A 25051-nucleotide genomic window follows, 5' to 3' on the forward strand; every position below is an offset into this window, starting at 1 on the left:
ACCCTGCTATTTTATTTCATTTTATTTTTCTATGCTCGGTAATTTAGTCACATGCAAACTTAAAACCAGAAGCTGTAACATGCTGTTAAAGCACAGTCGCCCACTGTTAAATCAGTTACTGAGAGCGAGGGGGCTTGGAGCACTTTTCCATCCCCCTGCAGATGTCTGCTCTCAGCCTACGGGAAAAGCTGGGGAAGCAAATGAAAACGCACGTGGAGAACAGCGCTTGAGGCGATAACCTTCCTGTAGCGATGCCGGCAGCACGATCCCATCAAACAAGCTGTTGCGCAGAGGCTGTGCTTCCTTTTCCGTCCTTCTTTCCCCCCAGCAAAAGACTCGGATGAGCGCGCGCGGCGCAGAGCCTGCAGTGCCTCCTGTGCCGGGGCCACGGGGTGGGAGCAAGCCCGGGGAGCAGCGCTCTCCTCCCCGAGTCCTGCCCGCCGCAGCTACTGCCTCCGAAGCATTTTACGGGCCGTGTTCCTTCTGCCGGGAAAGATTCACGAACAAAATCAAATCCCTCTCCCAGCACCAACCCCTTCCGCCAGCTGCCTCCTCCCCGCCGCCGAAGCGCCGTCGATAAACCATTAGCCTCCGAGTCAACAGCGCTGGCTACGACAGACAAACACTCAACTGCCTTTTTCATCCAAAATCAATGTTGTATTTATCTTCATTGATCTACAAGGAAACTGAATGTTTAAAATTACAGGGGGTGCAGGGGGGAGGAGGGGGGGGGAACAAGAGTTACAGAGCCAAGAAAATAGTAGCGGATGGCTGAATTAACTAGAGAGAAAAAGCCCAGGATATATAAAACATGGACACTGAAAAATAAAATAAGGGAGGGGGGATGGTACAGCAAGTAAAACATGGCAAAATTTACATATGGATGAAAAGTAAAATTGGAAATAAAAAATAAATCATGCCAAAAAGCAGTTCAAGGCAGAACCACACTGAAACAAACATTTGCTTATGGTCTTCATGTACTATAGATAATATATCAGAATTTCTTTTTTTTTAATCAACCATTAGACTTTTTTTTTGCACTCCTAAAATTCTACTTTGTCTTGTATACAGAATCCAATAAGAACACTGCACAATTAGCACAAGGGGTCCACGGAAAATTGTCCTTGCTTGCCAGCGATCCTGCCCACAACACAAAAAAAGAGAAAAAAAAAAGGAAAAAAAAAATAAGGAAAGGGTCTGCCGCATGGTACTGTGCCAGTTCCATCTGCTTTTGCCAGCTTGAAAAGTAGGAAACCAAAATTCCCTTCCAGGAGCGTGTGTCTCTCTCTTTCCTTGACGAACTGTCCCTTGTGTTTGTACAAAAAAATTCAAGTCTCTCTTTATTTTTTTTTGTTAAACACAAGCATCCTTCTTCCTGTTCACATGCCGTTTCCATTCTGTCTCCATAGTTGCGAGTTGGTTGTTTTTGGGTTGTTTTTTTTTTTTTTAAACCTTCCTCCCCCCAACATCCACTAAGACCTGCCTCCAAGTTCTTGCATAGTTGAAGTATATATGCCGTACTTAGCTTTCTGAGTGTGAATTTCTGACTGTGACAAGAGTATGAGTTGTAACCATGTTAACAAATAACCAGAGTGGTTCTAGAAACCATTTTTATAAAGTCTACCTATGTTAAGAATTTAATATTGGTGTACATTTATATTAACAGAATATTTACAGTTTGTTTTCTTTGTTTTTTTTGTTTGTTTAAAACAAGAAGTCAAAAAAAATTCCTCTTAAATTTCTGCATAATATAATAAGGCAAAAAACAAACAGTTTTGTACATTATTATTATTATTAATATTTTAATATATATCTGTAACTTCGGTTCCAAAGTACCAAGGTAAGTGATCAATTGGCCTCAGAAGGGAACCTCACAGTGGACTGTAAAACTACAGTATTTCCATAAATAATACTTTTAAGAAACCCTGGGTATTTTTTTCTTAAGGATCTGAGGCCTTTAAAATGCAAATTTAACTAAAAACAAAAGCAAAATTTCTTCTTTTTTTAAGTGAATAAAGAGCACAAAATTAAAAAAAATACAAATCCATTAAAAATGTTTCTCACATTTGGGAAAAAATGTACAAACTTGATATTTTTAACTCATTTTTTTTTAGCACAGAAACAAAAAACAAAACCAAAAATCAATACCTATATATTAAATTCCCATTCTCAGCAACCTTCTTGTTGGAAAGTCTGCATCCCCGACCCCGTTATTTATGGAAATGTGCTTAACTTCTACAAATTTTACATTAAAAAAAAAAAGTTTACAGCAGTGCATTTTGTAAAAGGTTTTTTTTTTCTTTTTTTTTTTCCTGTTTGTTTTTTTTTTTGTTGTTGTTTGTTTGTTTGTTTTATATACAGGCGAGTTTAAAATTCAATGTTGGGGACTATCGTGCCTCTACTTCTTTGGGGTTCCTAGAGGGGGAATAGTCCCTGGACTCTGAGTTTGTGAGTGGAGTAGTCCTGCGTGGGGAGGCAGGTCTGGTGCTGCTCGCTGGTACGAGAGGCGGTGGGGCGCTCAGCGCTGCAGTTGGTGGGTTCCTGTTTAAAATCCCATTGTGCATGGCAGTGGATGGACTCAGTCTGGGGTAATGCATCCCGCTTAAATGAGGCATGAAGGATGGCACGTGTGCCAGGTGACTTTCGATGGGGGACGAGTGCAAGTGGTGCATTCTGGCACGCTCAAGTTCCTCCCGTAAGTGCAAGCGCTCTCTTTCCTCCACTTGCCGCAACCGCTCCTGCTCTCGGCGGGCTTCAAGAAGGTTTTCATGGTTATAGTCGTGTGGCTCCCTGTCTCTGTAAGAACGCTCATGGTCGTAAAATCCAGAGGTGGTAGGGAACCTATGGATAGGATCCGTCCGGAGCTGGAAGTCCATTCGACGGTGCAGGTCTAAGCTCCGGTAGGCATCACGCAATGGGTCCCTCATTGGGTCCCAAGAAAATCCGGGATGTGGCAGCCTCTCTCTTCCTGACAACGGATTCATGCCTATGAGCGGGGTCATCATTCTGCTGCGGTCCAGAACATTCATGTTGTTCATCTGGTGCACGCTGCCCATGGAGATGGGCATAGAGGCAGCCATCGAGTGAGGCAATGACAATCCATGCAAAGTAGGTGGTGGGGGATGCTCCACTGATCGGGAGTGCTGTGAAGGCTCAGACCCTACCACCAGCACGTCACTGTCTTCCTTCCTCTCCTCTTTGACTTTGATGTCATTCTTAATCTTCTGGAGGTCGCTGGGAAGCTCTGTCTTTCTCTCCATGTCCTTGCTCATTAGATTGGTAAGCTTCAAGCTCTCACTTAGTGCAGGTTTGCTGTATGGGGATACAGACTGGATTACTGGCTTTGTGTTGTCCTCAGAGGGTCTTTTATCATGGCTTGGAGTTTCCTTCACTGGGGAACGGCTCTCTTTAATCTTGTGTTCTGCTATGGGCGGCTCTCTCAGCCGGTCAGGGTGCTCTCGCTCGGGTTCTTTGGACCTCTCCCTTTCACCGAGGCTAACCTGCCTGATGGGATCACTGGAGGTTTGGCTGTTGTTGCGGATGAGATTGCTTATCTGATGTGTCACTGGAGCCGATGCCGGTGAGGATCTGTTTGAATGCCTGTTTTTATCCATGAGGTCTCTGTAAAAAGAGAGAACATACATCCTTGGTTCTGTGTGAACAAACGTACATGTGATGCTGGACATGCAGAGCGCTGTGTCTAGTTGTGTCATTCCAGATTCCTCAGAAAATGATTTGAAAAGCTCTGCTAGCATCAGCTATAGCTGTGATGCAACACTAAAAGATATGCACTACCTGCCTTTACATACTACACAGAAAAAAAATGTTAAATGTACACAAATTTGGGGACTAAATTGGGGATGCATTTGAAAGAACAGTATATTCACCTTAAGAGAAAAACCACTTCACTGAGAAATGCAGGGAAACAAGAATTCTAGACAGCTGATTTTTTTTAGAAAGATGCTTACTGTGTGTTTAAATATACATCCTGCTGCCAGACAATGATCTTCTTGGCTGTACCACTCTTAACTCAGGTTCCTTTCCTAAAACATGCATCCAGGCACACAAAACAGAAGCCTACAGAAATGTATGCAGCTCCTTCACGAGACAGCCTCGTCGACTGGAAGCAGCCATAATATGATGCTTATTTTCCTATGGACCTGCGGGAGAGCTTTTGTTGTTGGCAGTTTTGGCAGGTAAGCTAGGTGCTTAAGGAAAAAAATCCCCAAAAACTGAGTGACTGACCTCTGTTTCAAGCGGACCTGCTATGAGGAACAAGGGGTTTGATGACAATGTCCATGGTTTAGAAAGAGCGGCATCAGAATAGGGTTTACATTTCTAACTGCACCCCTATCTTTGAGCAAGTCAATTAGTCACAGTTACTCCCACCTCTTTAAGAGGGGAATAAATAATTGCTCACCTTTTAAAAGCACTTTGCTCTGAATGAGAGACACTTCAAATGCAAAGTATGATGGTGTGATTGAGAGAACTGCATTATGCAGCTGAGAGGCTCACTGATGCCTAAGTTTTATGCCGGGTTTGCTTTCGAGAGCCGTAAGACCCGAGTGCTGAAAGCTGGAGGTATTTTGGGGAGTTCTGTAAGTATTTGTCCCTTATGATTACATTTGCTAACCCAGTTTTCTTCCTCTGCGGTAGTCCTGATTGCTGGTCAAGGATGTGGTTTATTAAAACCATGTCCAAACAGGGATGCTGGGGACAGCTTAAGCTGAATTAATGGAAGTGTAATAGAGATGTTAACCCCTGTGTGAACACCCTTGAGAGTAAAGTAACCTTGGTTTGCAAATGAATTACACTAAAGCCAAGAAGGAAGCTTCCACCTGAACGACTATCCATGCAAGGGTGTCAGACAATTTAACATTTAAAGCTAGATGATTTTCAGCCTATTGCTTCCATATAATCTTGTTCACAGACACTGCCTGAAGAGCTCATTAAAAGCACTCCAGGCAAACGATGAACCCCCTATCACCAGTCAAACACACACATCTAAGGCTTGCAGGCTGTTGTTGCCTACAAAGAAGTAGCCTGTTGGAGACAACCGGGCTCTGAAATATAAAGGGCTTTACAGCTTCAAAATCATATAAATGGAAGCTAATGAAGTATCTATAGCCCAGGTGACACAGTTTTGTCATCGTTAATAAGGGTTTGTCTACAATGCAATTTTTAAAATCAGTTTTGCTAATGGATTCATGCACACTGCTCCAGGCATTTGCATCTTTATCTCGTTAATGTCCAGCTAACGTTTGAATTCATCAGCATATCTGTACATTAATGAGAACTATGACTGTCTCCAAAGGACCCACCACAATGCTACCTTCATGGTTTCAGAATATACAGCAATCCTAAAGCAGTTGCCTTGAAAACAGCCAAGTATACCCTGAAAACACAGCGACACACTCATTTCCTCAGCCTGGTGCTTTTTATTAATGTACTAGTAGAGGCTGGCTTACCGTATTTCCACAGAGGACAAATCCTAAAAGGCAGAGAGGGTTTTTTTGTGTTGCTAGTACTTGTGCTTATCTGAGGGAGAGGCCTATCAGCTGCTTCAAAGACAAGCAACGTTTTGCTCTAAAGATGATTTTAAGATCGGAAAAATTAGAAAAAATATAGAGGAAAAAGGGGCCCAGAAGAAAGTGCTCAAAAGCACGTGCTGCTTACCTCTCTTTGTCTCTCTCGTCTTTACTCAGAGAAAGGTCCCTCTTCTCGGGCTCTCGGTCCCGCTCTCTGTCTCTGTCATGGTTTGTCACTGAGGAGCTTCGCTCAGAGTCGGTGGGCTTGGGCCACTGTGGAGGTGTTGGGAAGGACGGTGGGGTCCGATGGAGTCTATTCCACGGCTCGTGGGGATTATTGAAATTCTGCAGGTTTGGGCCATCTTTGTGAGTAAAAATGTTGTTGTGGGCTAGAATAATGGCAGGGGGAGGAAGAGTTAAAAATAATTCCAACCAAATAATTACATACACATTTTGCACAATGCTAATCACAACCAGAATTGTCCTTTCAAGACTTTTTAGTATGGAGCTAACGGTGAGGGGGAGCTACTAGCAGGTGGACACAGATACCTCCCACCTCACTGGGTGAAAGATCCACCCGCTCTTTTAAGGCTACTGGCGGAGGAAGCTTTAACTGTACATCTGAGTAACTCAGAGATGACTGAAAATGCCCAGCTCCTCTTCTCCCCCCACCCCGGCACGGGTTCCAGCATAAAAGCAATATTCTTCCTCAGCTCCCCTCCCTGGCACAAACTTTAATTTGTGGGTAGTTACAAGCAATCAGCTGCCTGCAGCTGAGGATTCAGGGACTTTTTTGTTAAAGAAACCAGACTATTTGGTGGTATGTATGTGTGTGTATAAAAACAGAGCTTGGCTGTAGGCTTTTTAGAACAGTCACTTGATTTTCCTCCATCAGTCTTCAACTGATTCCTGTTGCACCATGAGATGCAAAAGCATGCTCTCTTATGTGTGGCTCTCAAGCATGTCTTGCCTACAGGTGAAGTAAAATAATTTTATACAGGTAATTTAAACTTCAGACAACGGTTACAGAGGGAGTCTACACGCTGAATTAGGAGAATTATCAATAGCTGTTCCACTGCACATCTTCGCCGTTGAAGGGTGTTACTTTAGATGCCCATAGGGACCCAGAGCTCAGTGGGGTCCTGCAGCTCTAGCACCCCTAGGAGCACACAAGGTACCAACCTTCAGCAGTGAGGAGACACAGAGCACAGCTAGTGATGTCTGTGACATGCAGAAAAGCTCCCACCGCAGAGACCTGGAAATCTTAGGTGCAGTGTTTTCAGATAGGAGAATGGAGGTTAGGAATTAAACTTCTTTAAAAACTACCACCAGCTGCTGTAAATATTAGCATGTGGCTTTTCTGGAAGGGATGTTTGTCTGCAGTAACCCAGCCAGTACTTACTCAGAGCATGACTGCCTAATCCTCCAAAGGCATTGCTGCCTAAGTTCCCAAGGCCGCTGAAGGTGCTTGACCTGCTAAATGGATCTGGAAAGGCAAACAGGGATTTAGCAGGCATTTAGCCAAGAATGTTGGAGAATGAAACGCACCCCTCCCCTTCTTAACAGTCTGAATCCAAGTAGGATTAGGCCAGACTTTAAGCTGATCCTTCTCATTGCAAGGTTCTTTGCACAGAAAATTCCCATCATGTTAAAATGGAGAAGGGATTCAGTGCTCACTCTGCAAACAGGTGCTGTAATAAACCTTTGTATGCCAGTCAGAGGGGAGCTAGAAATTAAGGTCTAATAGCTGAAATTAGGGTGGCTGCTGCTGAGCTGTAACTTTCCTGGCTTATCAGTACTAATAGTAGAAGCGTTGCAATTGCCTTGAAAGAAGAACCTCAGCAGGCTCCTCGGTCAGCATATTGAGGGGATGCATCGTTTCACTCTTGTTTCTGTATACAACTTTCTACCCTCTTTGTAATAGCGCACAGAGACAGTCCCCTAAGCTAATTGCTACGGCATCCATCCTTACACCAACTAACTTTGGCCTGTTTGTGCCAAAATCCTCTCCCATAATAGCTTCCTTGATCCCCGTGGTGGTGGAAATGATAGCGTAGTCTTAGGAGCTACTGTGACAAAGGGATGGAGGTTTGTATCCTTTGAGGCAAAAGATGAATCTGGTCTTTCCCAGTCAAGTACCTGACTATTTGACTACTGGCACTTGTCTTTTTATGAAGTCCTGCCTTTTTTTCTTTGTCTTCATTAAAAGCACCCATCATCAGAAGAGATTCCTCTCTGAGCGGATAGCCCGACTCAGGTTTCTGCACTCCAGAGATGGCTATGGGTTAAATTGTACCAGTGTGCTTGTTTTCTTTCCTACTTTCCTGTCATCTCTAAACAACTCCTACTTCTGCCCACTGGCTTTTTGACTGTCCCTTTACAGTCTTTAACTTGCCATGTTACAGGAGGTTTGTTGCTCTCCACTTCCTCATGAATATCCTTACATTTAAAATATCAAGGCAAATAGCACAAATAGCTTAGATCTTTAGGCAAACAGCTATTTGCTTATTTACTTATTTTTCAATAGCTGTTCTTGCCCTTCCCCTTTGATATTAAGTAGTTGAGTGACTCTGTAGAGATACAGTTAATTTTGACAGAATGTTCAGGAATTGATGTAAATCTGGGTATTTGCAACAGAAAAAAAGTCTACTAGGTCACGTGGCATGCCACATTTACTGATTGGTTAAGTGTTACTAAAACATTAATCAACAGAGCTTGAACTTTAATTGGCAATGAGCTGCTTGTGAGCTTCTAAAATGAGGAAATTTGAGAAAACCAGGCTCTACTTACTGCCAATTAGGAAACTGAAAGGCTGGCAAACTGTGCAGAGCAGCTATTTGCCAGGAACTGTTCACTGAACTTTATTTAAGAACCTAGCCAAGAACTTTCATAGGTGGGAAACGGTACGGGAGGAGCCCATTTTAAGTTGTGGCTTGTTTGAGGTACCTTTGCATAAATTTCCCGTTTCCTTGGGCACATTCAGCACACAGAAGGGCTCTACGGGTCACATTTCAGCTCCTGTGCAGTGTCCCAGTGGTGACAGACTTGCCTGCTCTGCAATGCCCTCTTCTCTCGCAGGAGAGGGTCTGCTAATCCTGCCCCTCTCCTTCGGAGGAGAGCAGAGGCTGGCGTGGGTGGGAGGACTTCCTGGCTAGCTTCTGGTTCCTGAGACAGTTTAAGCCTCTCCCTCCCCTGGTGCTACAGTGCCTCGAGGCAGGACCACACAGGAGAGCCAGGAATGGCTCAGAGGTATGAAGGTGAAGGCAGGGTTTACTTACACTTACCTGCCAAGTGGTTAGTAGGCAGGAAACTGCTGTGATGAGGTGAAGGACCAAAGGGGGTGGTGGCTGGATGTGTCGCACCTGTGGGAACAAGGTCCCTTTTTAGTTCAGTGGCAAGTGAGTGCTGGCATACACAGAGGTCCTGGCCATCACACCGAAGAACCAGATGCAAAGGCACAGGCCAGGTTTAAACACCGCAAAGGCAGGGGAAGACTCCAAACACCAGCCAAGCAGGAAGATTTCTCCTTTAAAGGTGTCTGTGGCACTAGGAGGCAGGAGGAGACCTCGCACTGAGCGCTGCCCGCTCACCTGTAGTGATGAGGAAGTGAATCTCTTTGTCTGGCATTTTCAGTCATTACTCTGTGTTTACATTAAAAAGGGTCAGCCCAGGTTATGGGCCCAGACAGAAGGTGCTCAGAAGTGACTGATTAGAGTCTATAGGAAACACCAGTTAATGACAAGCACGCAGGGAACATCAATCATGCCTCTCCCTTGAGAGCTCCACCTACGCTCTCACACCTGTCTCTGCATCCAGCGGCTCCCCTCCTAACACTGCTCATTGTATTTTTTTCCCTTTCCCAGACACCGCTCATTGCCACGGTGCCACGCTACCTTGTGGGAAAGGAGCACCACTGCTGAGCGCGCTGGATTACATTAGGTTGAGGCAAGGGGCAAGAGTGGGCTGAAACAACGGTCTGCCCTGTATTTCAAGGTGGACCAGGCTCATACAGAAAATGAGAGATTTGCCTCCTTCACAGGCAGACACATGCGAACCTGAACGGGCTTGCAACCGCAGCATAAAAAGCACGGATGTTACCTGCCACTGGGATACATGTTTTTTGGAGGAAGATTAACTCCCATATATCCTGCAAATGACTATGTTTGGGCAATCTCGTGGGCCTGGCTTTTGCTGCCTAAGATTAGTACAGATGATTTTCAGGATGCACCTGAAGTCAGACCTTTTGAATATTTATGTTTCAGACGTGTGTGACAAAATGTTTCTGTGGCTCCAGTATTACACTGACAAGACCGGCCCTCCCCAACTGTTTAGACTGCGAACGTCCTTTCTGTGCCTCCTCCCTGCCAGTACTTCCAACTACTGCAGACAAAGCAGAATTAGCAACTACCGTAACATTCAGATGCTGCCTGGATGCAAAGACAACTTCTGCCTCCCTCGCAGAAAGCAAGACCTGCCATACCTGTGCATTAACTGTCTCGTTTTGTTAGAAAGTGGCAATTCCACACAATGACAGAAGCAGCACTTTCCTGAGGACATGTTAAGTCATGTGCAAAATAGACCAACACCTAAATAAAGCTTTTCAGTGCTCGTCTCGTATATTTTGTTGGTAAAACGTTAACCTCCCTTAATACTGGGAAGAGTAACAGGTTGACTCTAGCAAACATCAGCAGCCATACTGGGCACGAACATGGGCTCTTCACTAACAGCTCACTTACCCAGTCACTGCTTTCTCAAGTGATAACTTTCTATTACAGAAAAGAGGATTATGATCCTTCTCCTCCCACCTGGCACTCCAGCTCTCCTGTCACCTTCACCACAGACTTCTGCCTCGTCTGTGGCCCATACGAATTATTCCCACCAGTGGCAGACCTGCTCTGGTAAGTTCCTGCCCCTCACCTCCAAGCCACATCAAATGCACGTTTCCACCATATATCATCAGTGCTGATAACACTAGGGAAGGTCGCAGCAAAAGTGGGGGGAAATGGAGGGAAGAAATTAATAGGCACAGGAGAAACTGCATCCCAAACAAAGACCAAAGAGCGTTTTACAGAGGTGCTGGTCAGTCCCTGACCTGGTCTTCCTTGGTGACAGAGCCCAATAACAGACGGTCGTTGTAAAACACGCTCATGTGTCCAGAACATGAGCAGACTATAAAACCGGAGAGGGAGACAGCGCGGCGTGTCCCTCACCAGCTTGGGCACCACAAACCTAAGCAGCCAGAAAATGAGTTGAGGAAACTTAAGAGAGACCACAGCAACGAGACCTGGAGTTATCTATAAACATTCTGACTGCTCCAATGCTTCAAGACGGATGGAGACTGTCATCTTTCTAATCCTTTAAGATTTCAGAAGGTGTATAATGGATGGGAGATTTCTTCAAAGGAGACGGCTTACAAACTCAACTACATGGGCTGATAATAAAAAATCCTCCGGAGAAAGCCAGGAGCGGCATTGCAGGCTGTCAGGTAGTTATTAAATATAGCGTCTGCCAGGCAGCCGAACATCCGTCCTGAAGACAGGTGGCCCTAAGATAACTTATGTCTCCCACAGTAACTAGGCAATGCAGCAGAACCAATGATTCACATCAACTGCACGCTTGTTCGATAAGGTGAAAAGAATGCCTCGGATATTGCAGAGTAAAAGATTTATTCATCTATATATTACTGCTGCAATGTTTGTTCACTTTGATAGCACTCTTTACCTAGATTTACTGTGCGATGGCTCTTGTGATTAATATACTCACAGACAAGTTGCTGTAAAGTTGTTTATCTCTAGTGAAAGTTTTCTATTAATTTGCCTTCTTTAACGTTTCTATTCCAGACTATTTCCCCTCTTGCTTTTATGAATGGAAAAGCAAGCCATGCTTGCTTGCTTAAGAGAAAAAGCTCAAGATACCAACTGGTCTGGTGCTTTTCTGCCTCTCAGGGTAAACTGGGCTCTTCAGTAGCAAAACCATACATGAAACAAGATTCTTGTAAGGACAACACAGGACAGACTGAGGACGGTGATAATGAAACAGCTGCCATAGGAAAACAGTCAGAGGTTTGTAAATAAGCTGTGCTTATGCATCCAAGCAGATGCAATAAATATCTTGGCCCCATACTATCGAAGTACCTTTACAGAGACCAAAATACAGGGTAGCATCCCACAACGTACAGCTAGTATCAGCACTGATTATATGTGGTAGAAACGTGCATTTGATGTTTAAGAATTTCCATGCAAGATAAGGGCAGAAAGACAGACTGAACCACTGGCGGAGTTCCTGAAGGCTATCCAATATCTGCATTTGAAACTCAGTTCCCACGGAGGTTTCAGCTTGATCCTCATCTGCGGCTTTTCTGTCATGTCGGGGACAGAATTCAAAACATTTCTAATCTCATTCATTTCAACAAGGTTGAACCAAGGCTGAATATGGCCATGTCTGCACTGAGTTGGAATGAGGGCGTAATATTGCATCATAAAACTAGAGTAAAGTTAGGAAAGAAATTACATTATTTGCCAATTAATTACATACATAAAGAGCTAAGTTATACCTCATCAATTGATATAGCTCATTCAGAAGGCAGACTTTAGCATCTCAAACACAGAAAGAAAATCTGAAGAAGTCTAGGGGGAAAGTTAAGCCTGGGAACAGAACAAAACCAACATTTGGTAGACGGACATCCACATGAATCCACAGTGACGTCCGAAACCACAATGTCAGAGTTGCAGTCTCCCATGGTCAGAGCCATCGAGAACAGCGCAGTGAAGCTTACTGCACTTTGGTAATTGCATTAATTGCAATTACTTCTCCAACAGATTGGAAAGCAATTGATCAATGTAAACTGTATTTAAGTCTTTGTTTTTTTTAAATTCAATATGCCATTTTAAGCCTTAGAGATTACTGGACTTTGTAACACAGAAGGGGGATTTTATATTTAAAAAACAAACACTTCACAAATACACCTTCTGTGATATTTTCAAAGCTGTTATTGAAGTTTTCCTTTTACAAAAAAACCTTGTTTTCAGAAAACAAACGGAAACGTGGTGAGTGGAGGAGCTGAGAAGAACAACATGGCAAATATAAAAGCATGAAAGAGACTGGGGCCACTTCCAATCCTGTGCAGTGGAAACATTTTCAAGTGTTTTGTCAAAATCGCTTTTAAAAATCACTCCATAGCCTATTAATCAGACACATAAGAACCAGCTGCACAGACCCGAATGTAAGAGCCATCTGCTGCAGGTCAGTGACATGCAGAGGATCCTGCACCGCAGGCGGCGGCAGAGCCCAGCCCAGCGGCTCTGAGAGCCCCTCAGAGTCACAACAGTCGCCAGTGCCTCCACACCCTCTGCACCAGTCTTGCCTGCTTCCATTTTTGAGGCATACGTAGCTGTAGAGGCACACGTTGCATATGACGACTGTTTGGGTTTTTTTCCCCCAACGAATGATGATCTTCCCTTACCTGTGGTAGAAAACAGAGGCCTGGCCAGGTCTTGTGGATAATGGAAGCCTGGAAACACTCCAGGGGCCGGAGGTCTGCTGAACAGGTCAAGTTTACCACCTATCTCTAGCTTGTGGGGATCCAGCTGCATTTGCTGTCAAATGATATAAAACCAATCTCATTATACACTTCCTTTTTTGTGGGAGAAAAAGAGAGGGAGTTCAGGCTTACTCCTGCTTAGCCCTGCCAGGGAGAGTTAGCGAGAGTGACAGCAGCGTCTCTGGTCACGTACCGCAGTCATGCTCTGACAGCATCTGTAAGGCCATTTTGCTCCACAGCCTCTCAGCTGCCTGCCTCATCCTCGTGAATAAGGTCTGAAGCGAGCTCTCAGCCCCCCAGCACACACAGCGGAGCGTGCAACATGATACAGCCAGCGCGCTGCACCCCAGGGTCAGGCGGCGCTCTCAGCCTTACAAAGAACACTCTGCAGGCGGAAAGCTGCCGACAGAAGTCTTGAGAGCTGGGTGACGGACTCGTCTGTTTTGCTTCTCCAGTTTGGAAAGAGAGAGACGTTCCTAGACTATGCCCTTCCTGCAGCTAGTATAGCTCAGTATGCAGACAAGGAGCGAAGGATAAAGAAAAGTATGAGGCTCCTCCAGAGGCTATTTTTATCCTTCCCCTATAGAACTGAGCATGGTCAGAACGACACCTAAGTCACGTCAGTCTCTCAATAGCTTAAAGATGATATATTTGCTTATTAAAAAAATAGGACATATACCACTTGTAGAGGCACTAATTACAGTGCACCTACTTAAGCACTGAATAGTCTTCATTAATGGGACAAAAAACTACAGCAGGAGCTATGAAAAAATAAAACACTACAGAATCCCGTTATCAGCTATTCTGCTTGCCACAGGGAGCTTCGAGCCTACGTCTTGTTACCTCTTGAGTTACCTCTGCCTGTCATCGCGGCAGTGCAGAAAGCCCAACAACCTCTAACACAACAACTACCAATCTACTCGCCTGCTCTATGTTTTGTAATATGTTCCTCACAGTATCGGTCATTTCATTATGAATGGGATAATACTCCATATTCCACAGGAGGTACTAGTACAGAAGGGAAATGACATTAAACACGTGTGCTTTGTAAAAAAGATGGATTTGGGGCAAATTTACCCTCCCCTCCCTTTCTTCCTCTCTTTCTGGCTGTGCACTTAGTATCTCCTGCTCATTTTGCTACCCTTCAACCCAACTCCTTTGCCCTCAGATAAACTTTATGGTTGCTACAATAAATGTTAAAGGATTGCAAGTGTTAGTTAATCAATACAGGCAAGGTTGAGAATCACCAACAGTAACTCCTTCCTGCTCATTACTCACTAAAATATAATCTGTAAGCCAAAAGACTTGGCTTTGTTCCAGAAACTGTCTGAATTACCTTTATCTTTTGCTGGTGATGGTAGATCTGCCAGGCGATCTGTACATGAACCGCACACCACTTCCCGGGTTTCTGCAATGGAAAGCACAAGAATTTAGATTAATTTATACGTTAGCAATCTACATCAGATAGAACGTTTCATTTCCCTTACTGTCAAACAGTCAGCTATGCAATGAGAAAGGCTGATTACTAAAATGGCACAATAGGTGATCAACATTTTTTTCTGTACTGCAGCAGATGATGTTTAAATTAAGGAAACAAACAGGAAGAATGTGGGATGTGGGATATCTTCCTCATCTCATGGAGACCTGAGATCCCTGCCTTGTTCCTTCCTACTTGCACTCCCCCCTTCATAAATCGAAATAAATAGCAGCAAAGAACAGTATGCCATGCTTAGGAGAAAGCAACTAATAGTTAACGGTTCTGTTTCTGAAGAAAGCCCTGTTCATTCACCCCTGCTGCACTGCAGGCTAAGTCATGCGTGGTTATTATGGCTACTTGCATTTGGGGAGGAAAAGGGTAGGGACAAACAATCACCAGGGATGAGCAGTGCCACAGCTGAACGAGTTACTGTTTTTTTGGGTGAGCTGCGGTACTCACTGTAGGGTGTTTTTGTGGAACATCAGAAGCACAAATAAAACACATTGACCTAAGCCACCATGAATCTGATCGCTGGTGAATGTCTGTCCATGCTCACAGTCATTTATTTCTGTGACCCTTATTTCATACTGCAAACTATTAATGCACATAAATGGATGCAAAATAAGGTTCGGATTCAACCTAAACATTATTAATCAGAAGCAGCTAAGAGCTAACTATGACATTTTGCTTTAAATAAAGGATGAGTGTGAAATTTTCTACTGGACATGTTAAATTTCGAAAACACATGCACAATATTTGAAGCGTGTGTGTGTATATATATATACGTATATAAAATCCCCCACAAACCTTACTTACTCTTACTGGAGGCCTATAAGGGTCTGACACCTATGGAAAAAGCAGAAATAAAACAATCAGTCTTTCTAAAACTAGCCAATATACAGAAAGGTGGGGAACTTCCTTCCTCCGAACCAGTAAAAGCATTTAGAAAGCAATGTTCCAGAGAAGTCCCCTGTGACACGGGAAACCTAAAAGGCTTAAAGAAGGCTTAAAACTTCTCTTTCATTCCTTGCACAAAACTCAGCAGAATTTTATGATAAACAAAGCAGCTTCATGCCAGCAACTGAACAGTTCAGTGCTTTTCTGAACCTTATAATCGTTCTGAAATGGAGTGCATAAAACTACTCTCCAAGCAATGCTTAGGGGAAAGACCTGGAAGGGGTTTCCTGCCCCATTTCCCTCTGACTTTGTTTAAAGAAGTCAATACATCCCTTTGTATTCACAACTGGTGGAGGCTACTGTTGCCTCACCAGAAAAAGAAACTTCTGTCCTGATGGCACGTTCCGAGTCTAGAAGGCCAATTTGCTCACCAGCTGCTCTCTTTTTTTTATGAGCAGTCACTGTGTTTACTGTAAATCCAGATAAGCTGAAAGGAAGGTTATATATTGTTGCCTACCCCTGGAGTCTTCTGCAGCAGTGTATGGTGGACTGTGCCTGGTCTACCTGCTACATCAATAGGGTTTGAAGTCTGAAAGACAAGAATAGAGCGTGAATAATACTGTCTCATACCAGCGGTACATTTAACATCTCTATCTGATGTTAACGGCATTAATTAGTCCATGTTTGTACTGTGCTTTGAACACGCATATTGCTACATTAGTGCTAAATGTTATCTCTTACTGACAGCCAACAGCGTTTAACCACCATGTCATCTATCATTATTTAGCAGCAGTAACAGTATTACAGGCAGCACCCCTAAGCCCCATTGAAATCACAACCCCATTGTGCTATGCAGTATGCGAGTGGATGGGAAGAGACAGTCCCTGCCCCCCAAGCTTATTCTTTAGACAAAACAGGCAGGCAGTAGGAGAGAGAATGAGAGAGGTGGACTGACTCCCTCCACGTTTCAGGCAGCAACCAGTACAGCAGTCAGGAACAGAACAACTCAAGCGTCCTAGTCCCATATTCCACCTATAGGACCAGGGCCACTCTCCGACTGGGGCTAGGTAACACAATGGCTAAAATGGCAACAGCCCATCTATTTGCTTCGACAAGGCAAAATGAGAAACCTTAGAAGGTGCTTGTGGGTCTTTTATAGCTTTGCATTGTTTATCCCATCATTTTCCAGCAAGAATTAAACACCTCATTGAATGAATCCCTGTTCTTCCTCCTCCTCCGGATCCCACCTGTTGCCCTGTCCTAGACGATCCCCAAGAACTCGTTCGTCTTCTCGCTCTGGCATTCATCCATCTCCCACTCCCAGAGCAACCGCACCTGGTGCCTCCGCGCAGCTGAGTGCAGAGGGGTTAAACCTCATTCCCCAGGAGATTATTTCACTCACATTTTAGGTCAAATTACAGTAGATCTCAAACAGTCAAGCTGTACGAGGAATGAGTAAAATCATGGGTGTGGGAGGAAAGATAGGTTTTAATTTGTCTAAGGCTACGTAACTTCCAGACTCATTAAAAAGAGAATTTCGTGTGTGTGTGTAGGTAAGTCAACGAACTCCCCAGGCAGATCTGTGCTCTCAGGGCCTGTCTGACAGCTGAGGTATATATAAGGTGGCAAATAAGTTACAGCTATCACACAGGCAAGAGCTTTAAGATCACAACACGTTAATAGCATGGTGTCATCCTGTCCCTTTGTCCCCTGGAGAAAGATGTGAACGCTTCCTCCGGCAAAGTAAACTGAGTACTTCTGACCTTTTCAAGTTCTTAGCTTGTGAGAAATGGCCTTCGGGAAACTCACTGCGAAGTTTACCGTCAGCCTGGATTTATGTGCAGTGGATTTACACGCACAGCTGTAGGGAACTGACACGGGAAGGGGAAAAACAAAACCGAGACCTCTGCTTTGGAAAGCAAGAAGTGCAGGATTCAGCGTGCCAAAACCAAGTCATCAGGTCTGTAGTGATTATGAAGGCTTTAGTCAAACAGCTTGGGAGGGAGAGAGCATGGAAAAATGATGCCGTAACGAAGAGTAGAGTGGCTTTGCCCAGCAGTTCAGCTCTGTCTCCTCTAGGAAACTGGAAAATAATGTGCCAAAGCAGCAGATCCATTTTTCAACCTATCCCTCTTTTTTTCAGATGTTAGATTGCATGTAAATACAGCACCGTCCAGAGATCAAGTGATGTTAGTGATTAACCATGGCACCAGAATGTGACCTTGCGCCGCTTAACTCAAGCCAGCAAATGTTCTATGTATCTATCATTAAAATGAATTAAAAGCTAGTTATAACACAGCACTAACAACTGTTTAAAAATGTAAAGGGTCTGTGCTCACTACTTCTTTCTTGCTTTGTAACTGCTCCTCTTTGGTCTAATGGTATTTTACAGTGAGATGGTATCTATAAAGCTCTGTAATGAAGATGGAAACCAGAAGAGCATGCTATCGGTGTATCAGAAGCTCCTCATTAACAGTAGCCTTATGGCAAAACTGAACCCTATCTTCACATTAGCAAAATTTTGCCAATTCCACCTTATTTGTGCAGCTCCTCTTCTTGGAAAGTCAAGTTCACACCCTGACAACTTGGGGTCTGTAGGGACCCCCCGGCATCCCTTGCAAGAATAGCAACAAATAACACTGGTGGACAAACTCCATCAACGATAGCCATGTTCTGTCCCTCCTGCTCCCTCTGCAACAGAACTCTTGTTGAAAAAAGCCATTTTAGAGACTTTGCTATTTGTAATGTATCCAGAAAATAAAATAATGTAAAGGATCCGATGGGCACTGAGGAAATACTCCAGCTTCCTCTAAAAAAATTAAGTGGGAAGGTTGTAAGAGACCTTATTTGCAGTAGTTGCTAATTACTGACTTCCACTGACGTCAGTGAGACTGCGGAGGGAAGCACCCCCCCCAGCCCTGCTTGGTATGGTTACGGAAATGACCTTCCAAATGCAAACAGAAACGGGCTGGCTACAGTGCTGGTCCTTCAAGTCTTCTGACACAGTAGCAGAGCTCTACGGAAATGTAGTTCAAGACAAGAAATCTCTAAAATCACAGTATGTGAGGAAGCTAAACACGTCGCTTTACAAATGGAGTAAACGCTCAATTTTCAAACAAATGCTATATAGATACAATGCATCTTTCTTGTTTGGAGGGATTTAACAGTTTCTGTACCTTTAAAAATAGTTAATAAAAAGAACAAGTCTGGGAGGAAAAAAAAAAGCAGCGCACACCACAGAATTCATAAAAAATGGTGGTTTTCATGGCAACATTTCCAAATGCCAATCAGTGCTAGTTGTAATGATATGTTACAGTTGCAGTGCACCTTTCAAACTCACTATCTCAAAGAAGCTTGCAGGCATTAATCAACTCTTATAAAACCCACTGCAAGATAACTTTATAGATGAGGAAGCTGAGGAACAGATTTAAGCGGCTTGCCCAAGGTCAGACAGTGTCGGAACTGGGAATAAAAATTCAGCTCCTTCAAATTGCTCTACGCATTCACAGCAGTCTCTCCCTATTGTTCCCACACTTGTACAGTCAATTTCTCATTTTTTTTCTGGGAATAAACACAGTTTATCTTTTGCAATCTCAGACCGTTAAATTTATAAAATGATTTGAGACTCATCGGTCTATTATTAGCTGTAAATATTTCAATCAAATAATGCATTTGACTGTATGCTTCTCCTCCAGTTTCAGCTGACCTCCCAAGTGAACCACTATATCCTTTTCCAAGGAACGATCTGTAGTGCCAAGAGAAAATTTCTGCTAAAATGTTGGCTGCTTTGCGCAGAGGATGCTCACGGATCTTTGGGGTGATCGCTTCCAACCCTGTGCTGCACTTCTGCTAGTTAAATCATGTGCTGCAAAATCACCAGAGACACGACTCTGAATACAGTTTCTCTCCCAGCAATAGAACAAAGCCTTCATAAGAAGAAGTTTGTACCTTCGGTTGAAATGCTCCCTGAAGTGACCCAAAGGGACCTGAATGTGGAAGCATGGGTGGCATTCCAGGCATTGCTGGAGGATAGGTTGGAAAGAACTACAAAAGAAAAAGAGATGCTTATGTCACAGGACAACTTGAACAATAATGGAGGCAGGTGCCAAGCCTGGCACATACAAAAATAGTAGTGTTGAACGAGTGCCACAGTGAAAATACACACTAAATTTGCTTTCAAAATTTTTAAGAGCAAAGCCAAAACTTGGAAAATGCGCTCATCTGATGAATTTTCTAGATAGTGCTGAACAAGTGTGCCTTCAAAATTTGTGGACTATTGCAGGAAGCACAGAGCATTCACCATTTTTAGAGGAATCGGAATAATTTGGGGTTTATGTTCCCTTCTGCTTAACCTTGCATTTTTGTGCAGTAGCAAACAAACTGATCCTGTTTTGAAATGTGACCTGCTTTAATTTTCAAAGCAAAAAAGAACCACAAGATGCTGCATTGCACACTAACCACAGGCAACATGCACGCCACCTTGTAGTTGTGTAGGTTGGGTTAAGTTTTGCTTAGGCCTCTCCTGAGCACATACAGCAGTTTTACAAGTCCCAAAACATGTAGTTTTTGTGCTTTGGAGCAGTGGGGAAGCACCAGGAAGAAACCACCAGTCTGACTTACTCCTGTGACCTGAGCAAAATCTTGTGAAAAAGCCATGCACTCCGGGCTGCTGCACTGTGAGAAGCACCAGCTGCAAAGATACTGCAATGACCACTGAATTAGCAATTTCTGCGCATTCCCTGCCAGCCCGGGCACAGCAATATAGAGCCGCAGCAGCAAAAATGCAGTAGACAAAGATTTTAAAAAAAAAAAAAAAAAGCCCAAAGAAAATTTTGTACCTTAAAAAAAAAAAAAAATCAAGACGGAAAAAGAGCTTTAGGAATGAATGAATCAAAACACTACCGATCAATCGAACACAAGCAAAAGAAGTGCAAGCAGAACCATTAACAAAGACACCACCTAGAAAGGTAAGCACTCACGTTGGAATGTCGAAAGTAAGGGTTGTCTAATTTGGGAGCGTACTTGTCAAACTGGAACGAAAAGAGAAAAAAAAAAAAGGAAAGAGGTGAGTTTGGTTTCAGCAGTAGCGGACACATCAGGATTTCAACACAGACAAATAATCATGGCCCGTTTGTACAGCATTTAACAGAGCAGAACTGACTGGTTATTCCATACTCGCTCATCAGGGAGCTGACCGATTTCCCAAAGCTAACGGAGATGGAAAGGCGCTAGCCCTGTGCTGGGTGCTGCCGAGTCTCACTGCAGAACCCTGTTTGCAGGCACTACGTGAAAAGGTTCCTTCGCTAGGAAGAGAGCAGTCCTGATACACGCAGCGCAGCGAAACACACGCAGCGCAGCGAAACTTGCCTTCAGCTCCAAGTCTACATCTGGGATCTGCCCCTGGAGCACTGGACAAGATCACAGGCTAGAGGGTAGGGAACGTTTTCCATTAGACCCCAACGTCTACTCTGGGGCAACGGATACCAATTCCCCGTTTTCTGGGTTCCTGTAAGTGCCAAAATCGTTTGGAAAAGGGCTTAATCGCTTTAGATGAGATGCACAAATCTCTGTATATTCCCCCTCCCCTGCACAAGAGAGAGCGCCCCAGAGAAAAGGTGATTGTTAACCTTTTCCGTTCCAGCATGGGGTTTTAACACCTCCATGTGTGCAGTCTGTGCCCCATATTTATTTTTATGACCATTTGTCCTGTACCACCTTGGAAGCAAAACCAAAGCATATATACATTGCATTTTTGAACAGTATGTACATTCTGCTGGGGAGGAGGGAGCGGGGAAGAAGGTAGGGAAGGGAGCTGTAGGACCCCATGAAAAGCTGCTTATTTGTCAAGTCAGCTGCTGTTTCACACTCCTCTGTGCAGGAGAGTAGATTTGTAATTTCATTAATTACAGTTATTACTGGAGCTGTGTCCCCTCCAGTGTAAATACCATAAATTACCAAACACATGCAGCTGTAAATTTCAACACTTCTCTGGCACTGGGATTAGCAGACCTGATCTAGTGGAATATAAGAAGATGTGAGTGAAATATAACAAAAGAGCCTTCAAGCTGTTTTTGCTATGAAGGCTGACATCAACGGGCACGGGTGGGAGGGGAGGGAGCTGTTCGCAGGATCGGGTATCAGGATTCTTAAATAACACAGGAGGTTTCTGAGAAAAGTTTCAAGATTGTTTTACACAGACCAAGAAAAGAAGGGAAGGTGTTTACACACGAGTACATTGAGCAAACACCTGGGGCTGGATTTTGGGTGGATGATATTACTTTTAATTGTCTCGCTGCTAAGCAGATTACAATCCAAGAATGTCATCGGGCAGTCAGCAGTGGGAAAGAAAAGTGAGAAACATTATGCTCCTTGAGTTCTTGGTAGTTCTTCCCAAATGCTGCTTTGCTAGCCTTAGCAGAAGAGGGCTGTTTCTACATTTTGGACACAGTGTGAAACTGAGAGGGGAAAAAAGCTGAATCTTGTTCTTTCAATCTCACAAAGTAATTGCCAGGAATGAGGACAGAGCGCGTTTTAAAGTACTGACAAAATCCATTTGTAGCACATCTCTAACAACTTTGTAACAGCTGCAGCGAAGTCCCATTGTGTTACAAGCAAATTCAATGGCAAAACGCTAATGCTTACTACACGGCCAGGAGGATCTCTCCCACAAGAAGAACCAGCCACACACAAATTAGTGCTTGTTGATATAATCAAATAGTAAATGCCAAAATCGGTATAGATTAGGGAATTAGGAGGAAGAGGGACAAAACTCGTATCAGGTGAGATGCTGCACTATTGCGAGAGCTCCAGGTAAGCAAGTACAGTCTGCCCCGCAACGAACGGTTGCGAGGACTGCGTTTGGTACTGGAGGCCACCGACCTCGGGGCGTCCTCGTTGGTGTGTTTTGGTGTGTCATGGCACCTGGCTCTGGGAAAGGGGAAATAGAAATACACAGCAGGACACACGAAAAGGGAAACGGAAGGGACTCTGGACTTGTCTCATGGGTGCAGTATCTGCTCACGGTAGCAGCGTGGGGGACCTGGAGGCTCGGTGTGGAGGCTCTGGATGGAGTGCTGGGCCTGTCTCTCCAGGTCGGAAGAGCAGGGACAGCACGCCTGGCTGAAATGAAGAGGACTGGGTTTTGTTTGACAAGAGTGGGTTAGGCTTTTTGACCAGAGATGCTCTACTTATCCTCACATTTTGGGCTGGGGTACGCACCATGGGAGGTGCAGAGGGCGGCATGAGCGGCGTCTGGGGCAAGCTGGATGGAAAAGGAGTGAATGTGTGCTGGTGGGTGTGTTGGTGCTGATGCGTGTGTTGGTGCTGGTGAAACTCCGCTCTCAGCAGCGGCACCGGGCCAAGTGAGGCAGCGGCCCGGTCCGAACTCTGAACCAAAAACCGGTTGTTCAGCTCTTGCCTGAGCAGTTCGTGATCTAGAGGAGAGAGAGAGAGAAAAAAAAAAGACACAGAGGCCCGTGGGCCTGTGAGTACCACAAAGACGGAGGAGAAAGAGTCAATATTCACCTGGCATTCCCTGTTTCTGCAGGTCATGCTGTGGTGGTTTTCTACGTGAGGACTCATTGGTGGAGGTAAGAGAGATGCCTGTGACAAAGTACCAATCAGAATCCCCGAATGAGGCTGGCAATACATGATTGGTTGGTTGAATGATATCAACAGGCTGGTATCTAAAGACAAGAGAGAACACCATGAGTCATCACAGCAGAAAACATCATCGGGGGCGTCAGCAAGCATCCGCCCCCGGCCCCCCGCCCGCAGCCCCGCTACCCCCGCGCAGCTCCGACGGGCTACTCCTCCTCCCCGGCACCTGACGGCCACGGCACCGAGGCGTCTCCGGGAACGGACCTCGGAGGTCTGGTCTCGCGGCTCGGTGGCCGGACCTTCCCGCACCAGCAAGATGCTGGGGAGCACCCTCAAGGACAACGGCTCGCTTTGAAATGAGTAATACTGACCTGTTTCCTTTGGAGGTTTGAAATTCAGAAGCATACACGTACACTGAAAATGGATGGTGGGCCTAAGGCACGTGTTAAACTCTAACATATATGTGTTTACGAGGTAAAATTTTGACAAGATCTACAATGCAATGGATTTGGGTGGCTGCAAACGACCTGCTCGGACAGCCATTCCTCGACAGATCCCTGTGCCATCCTCCCCGTTCTCAGCCCCAGGACATGCATACAGTGACCAGGAACATCCACCCTACAAATCGAGGCCTTCTTTGCAGTAAATTTTTTTAAGATCTCAAATACTAAGCAGTCCTCTCCTCAATTTCTAACAGGCTATAATTGTCATTTTTTGTCCTTGCCTCCAGGCTTTTCTCCTATGAGAAAATACGGAGGAGGAATCAGTGGGAAGAAGAGAAACACTGAACTGGCTCAAGATCTCACGAAGGTTGCAGAAACAGAATGTTCCACCATATGACATGTGGCTTCTTAGCATCTTCCTCTGGAAGAACAACTTGCACTGAATTTGAACGTGGTTTAGGGCGGTTGAAGACACCAGCACTTTAGAAATGACATGACTGAAGACAATAAGGACAAATGTCCACTTCCCCAAAATGTCTGCTGGTATCAATTAAATCCATCTGTGATTTTGCCTAAGAACTTCAAACAGGAATCAGCACCCAACATGGTAGATACTTTCTAAGCTGAGAGCAACCTGTGTCACCAGCTGTGGATGACGTACACCCAGTCCTGACTGACCTACTTGCTTCTGAATTTACATGAATCCACTTCCTTCAGTGTAACACCCCTTTTAAACTACAGCACTGAAGATAAAGGGGCAAAAGAATACATGCACTTTAAAGTTTTATTTCATGTTCTGCAGGAATTTCTTTTACTTAAATTTTCTAGAGTAACAATAGAAATGTCTAAATCAATCACTCTCTGAAGTGACATGGTTAAGATCTTTAAAAACAGGCACTCTGATGGGGAATTTCAAGGTCTCTACTACAACTTAGAAGCCTACATCCTGTTGAAAGTCACTTTTGAAAGCAAATTTTGGGTGCCTAAGTCATTTGTTTTTCAGTAACAAAAGTACTGCTAAGAGCAGATAGTGTGTACTGCTACAATCTTTATAATAATTAATACAAGAGCAGAAAGTATATATATACTTGTGAAACTGAAATCTAAGGCATTGGAGCAAAAGAGTCTATAATGGGTTCTCTTTGGAGCAAGCAAACAAGAAAAAAAAACCTAGGCTGAAAGCACTTAGGTCCAAAACCTAACCTCTTTAGAGAATATGAGTATGATTTCGTGTGTGTGTGTGTGTGTTTACGCATTTAAATCTGGCATGACTTAAAGAAACTGAATCCTTCTGTTAGCATCAAGATAATCCACTTTTCTGGAGGGAGAGATAAAAGCAAGTTGGCAGTTCTAAGTGCTCTGATATCCAATTTCTTTAAGAGACTTGAAGTCAGACTGATAGATTTGCAGCTGGCTCCAGCCCATAGCCCTGTACCACAACTTTGGCCTTTGTCAGGAAAAGAAAAGGCCTGGAGATGTTTGGAGAAGTGTGTGGCACTTGGAGGAATGGCTGCTTCATAGTAAGGATGGGACTGCCAAGTAAGAACCCAGCTCCCTGAGGGGCTCT

The 25051-nt window shown here is 44.3% G+C and overlaps 1 protein-coding gene across 16 annotated transcripts in view; it reads right to left on the bottom strand.

Moving 5' to 3' along the window:
• Positions 1–1431: 1431 nt before the first annotated feature.
• FBRSL1 (fibrosin like 1) overlaps positions 1432–25051 on the bottom strand; it is a 552901-nt gene continuing 529281 nt past the window's right edge. For 4 of the 16 annotated variants that reach the window (XM_075168049.1, XM_075168055.1, XM_075168063.1 and 1 more), the window contains 11 exons: positions 22640–22875; positions 20422–20472; positions 19391–19486; positions 15960–16031; positions 15353–15391; positions 14405–14476; positions 12991–13123; positions 8807–8890; positions 6931–7014; positions 5677–5917; positions 1432–3621 (listed from right to left, as the gene is read on the bottom strand). In XM_075168049.1, the coding sequence (XP_075024150.1) occupies positions 2388–3621; positions 5677–5917; positions 6931–7014; positions 8807–8890; positions 12991–13123; positions 14405–14476; positions 15353–15391; positions 15960–16031; positions 19391–19486; positions 20422–20472; positions 22640–22875 (2342 nt within the window). In that variant the 3' untranslated portion in view covers positions 1432–2387. Of the gene's footprint in view, positions 3622–5676; positions 5918–6930; positions 7015–8806; positions 8891–12990; positions 13124–14404; positions 14477–15352; positions 15392–15959; positions 16032–19390; positions 19487–20421; positions 20473–22639; positions 23128–25051 lie in introns of all 16 variants that reach the window. The other 12 variants (XM_075168048.1, XM_075168056.1, XM_075168052.1 and 9 more) reach the window with 12 other exon arrangements.

Source organism: Calonectris borealis, chromosome 18, assembly GCF_964195595.1.
Source record: "Calonectris borealis chromosome 18, bCalBor7.hap1.2, whole genome shotgun sequence".
Lineage (NCBI taxonomy): Eukaryota > Metazoa > Chordata > Aves > Procellariiformes > Procellariidae > Calonectris > Calonectris borealis.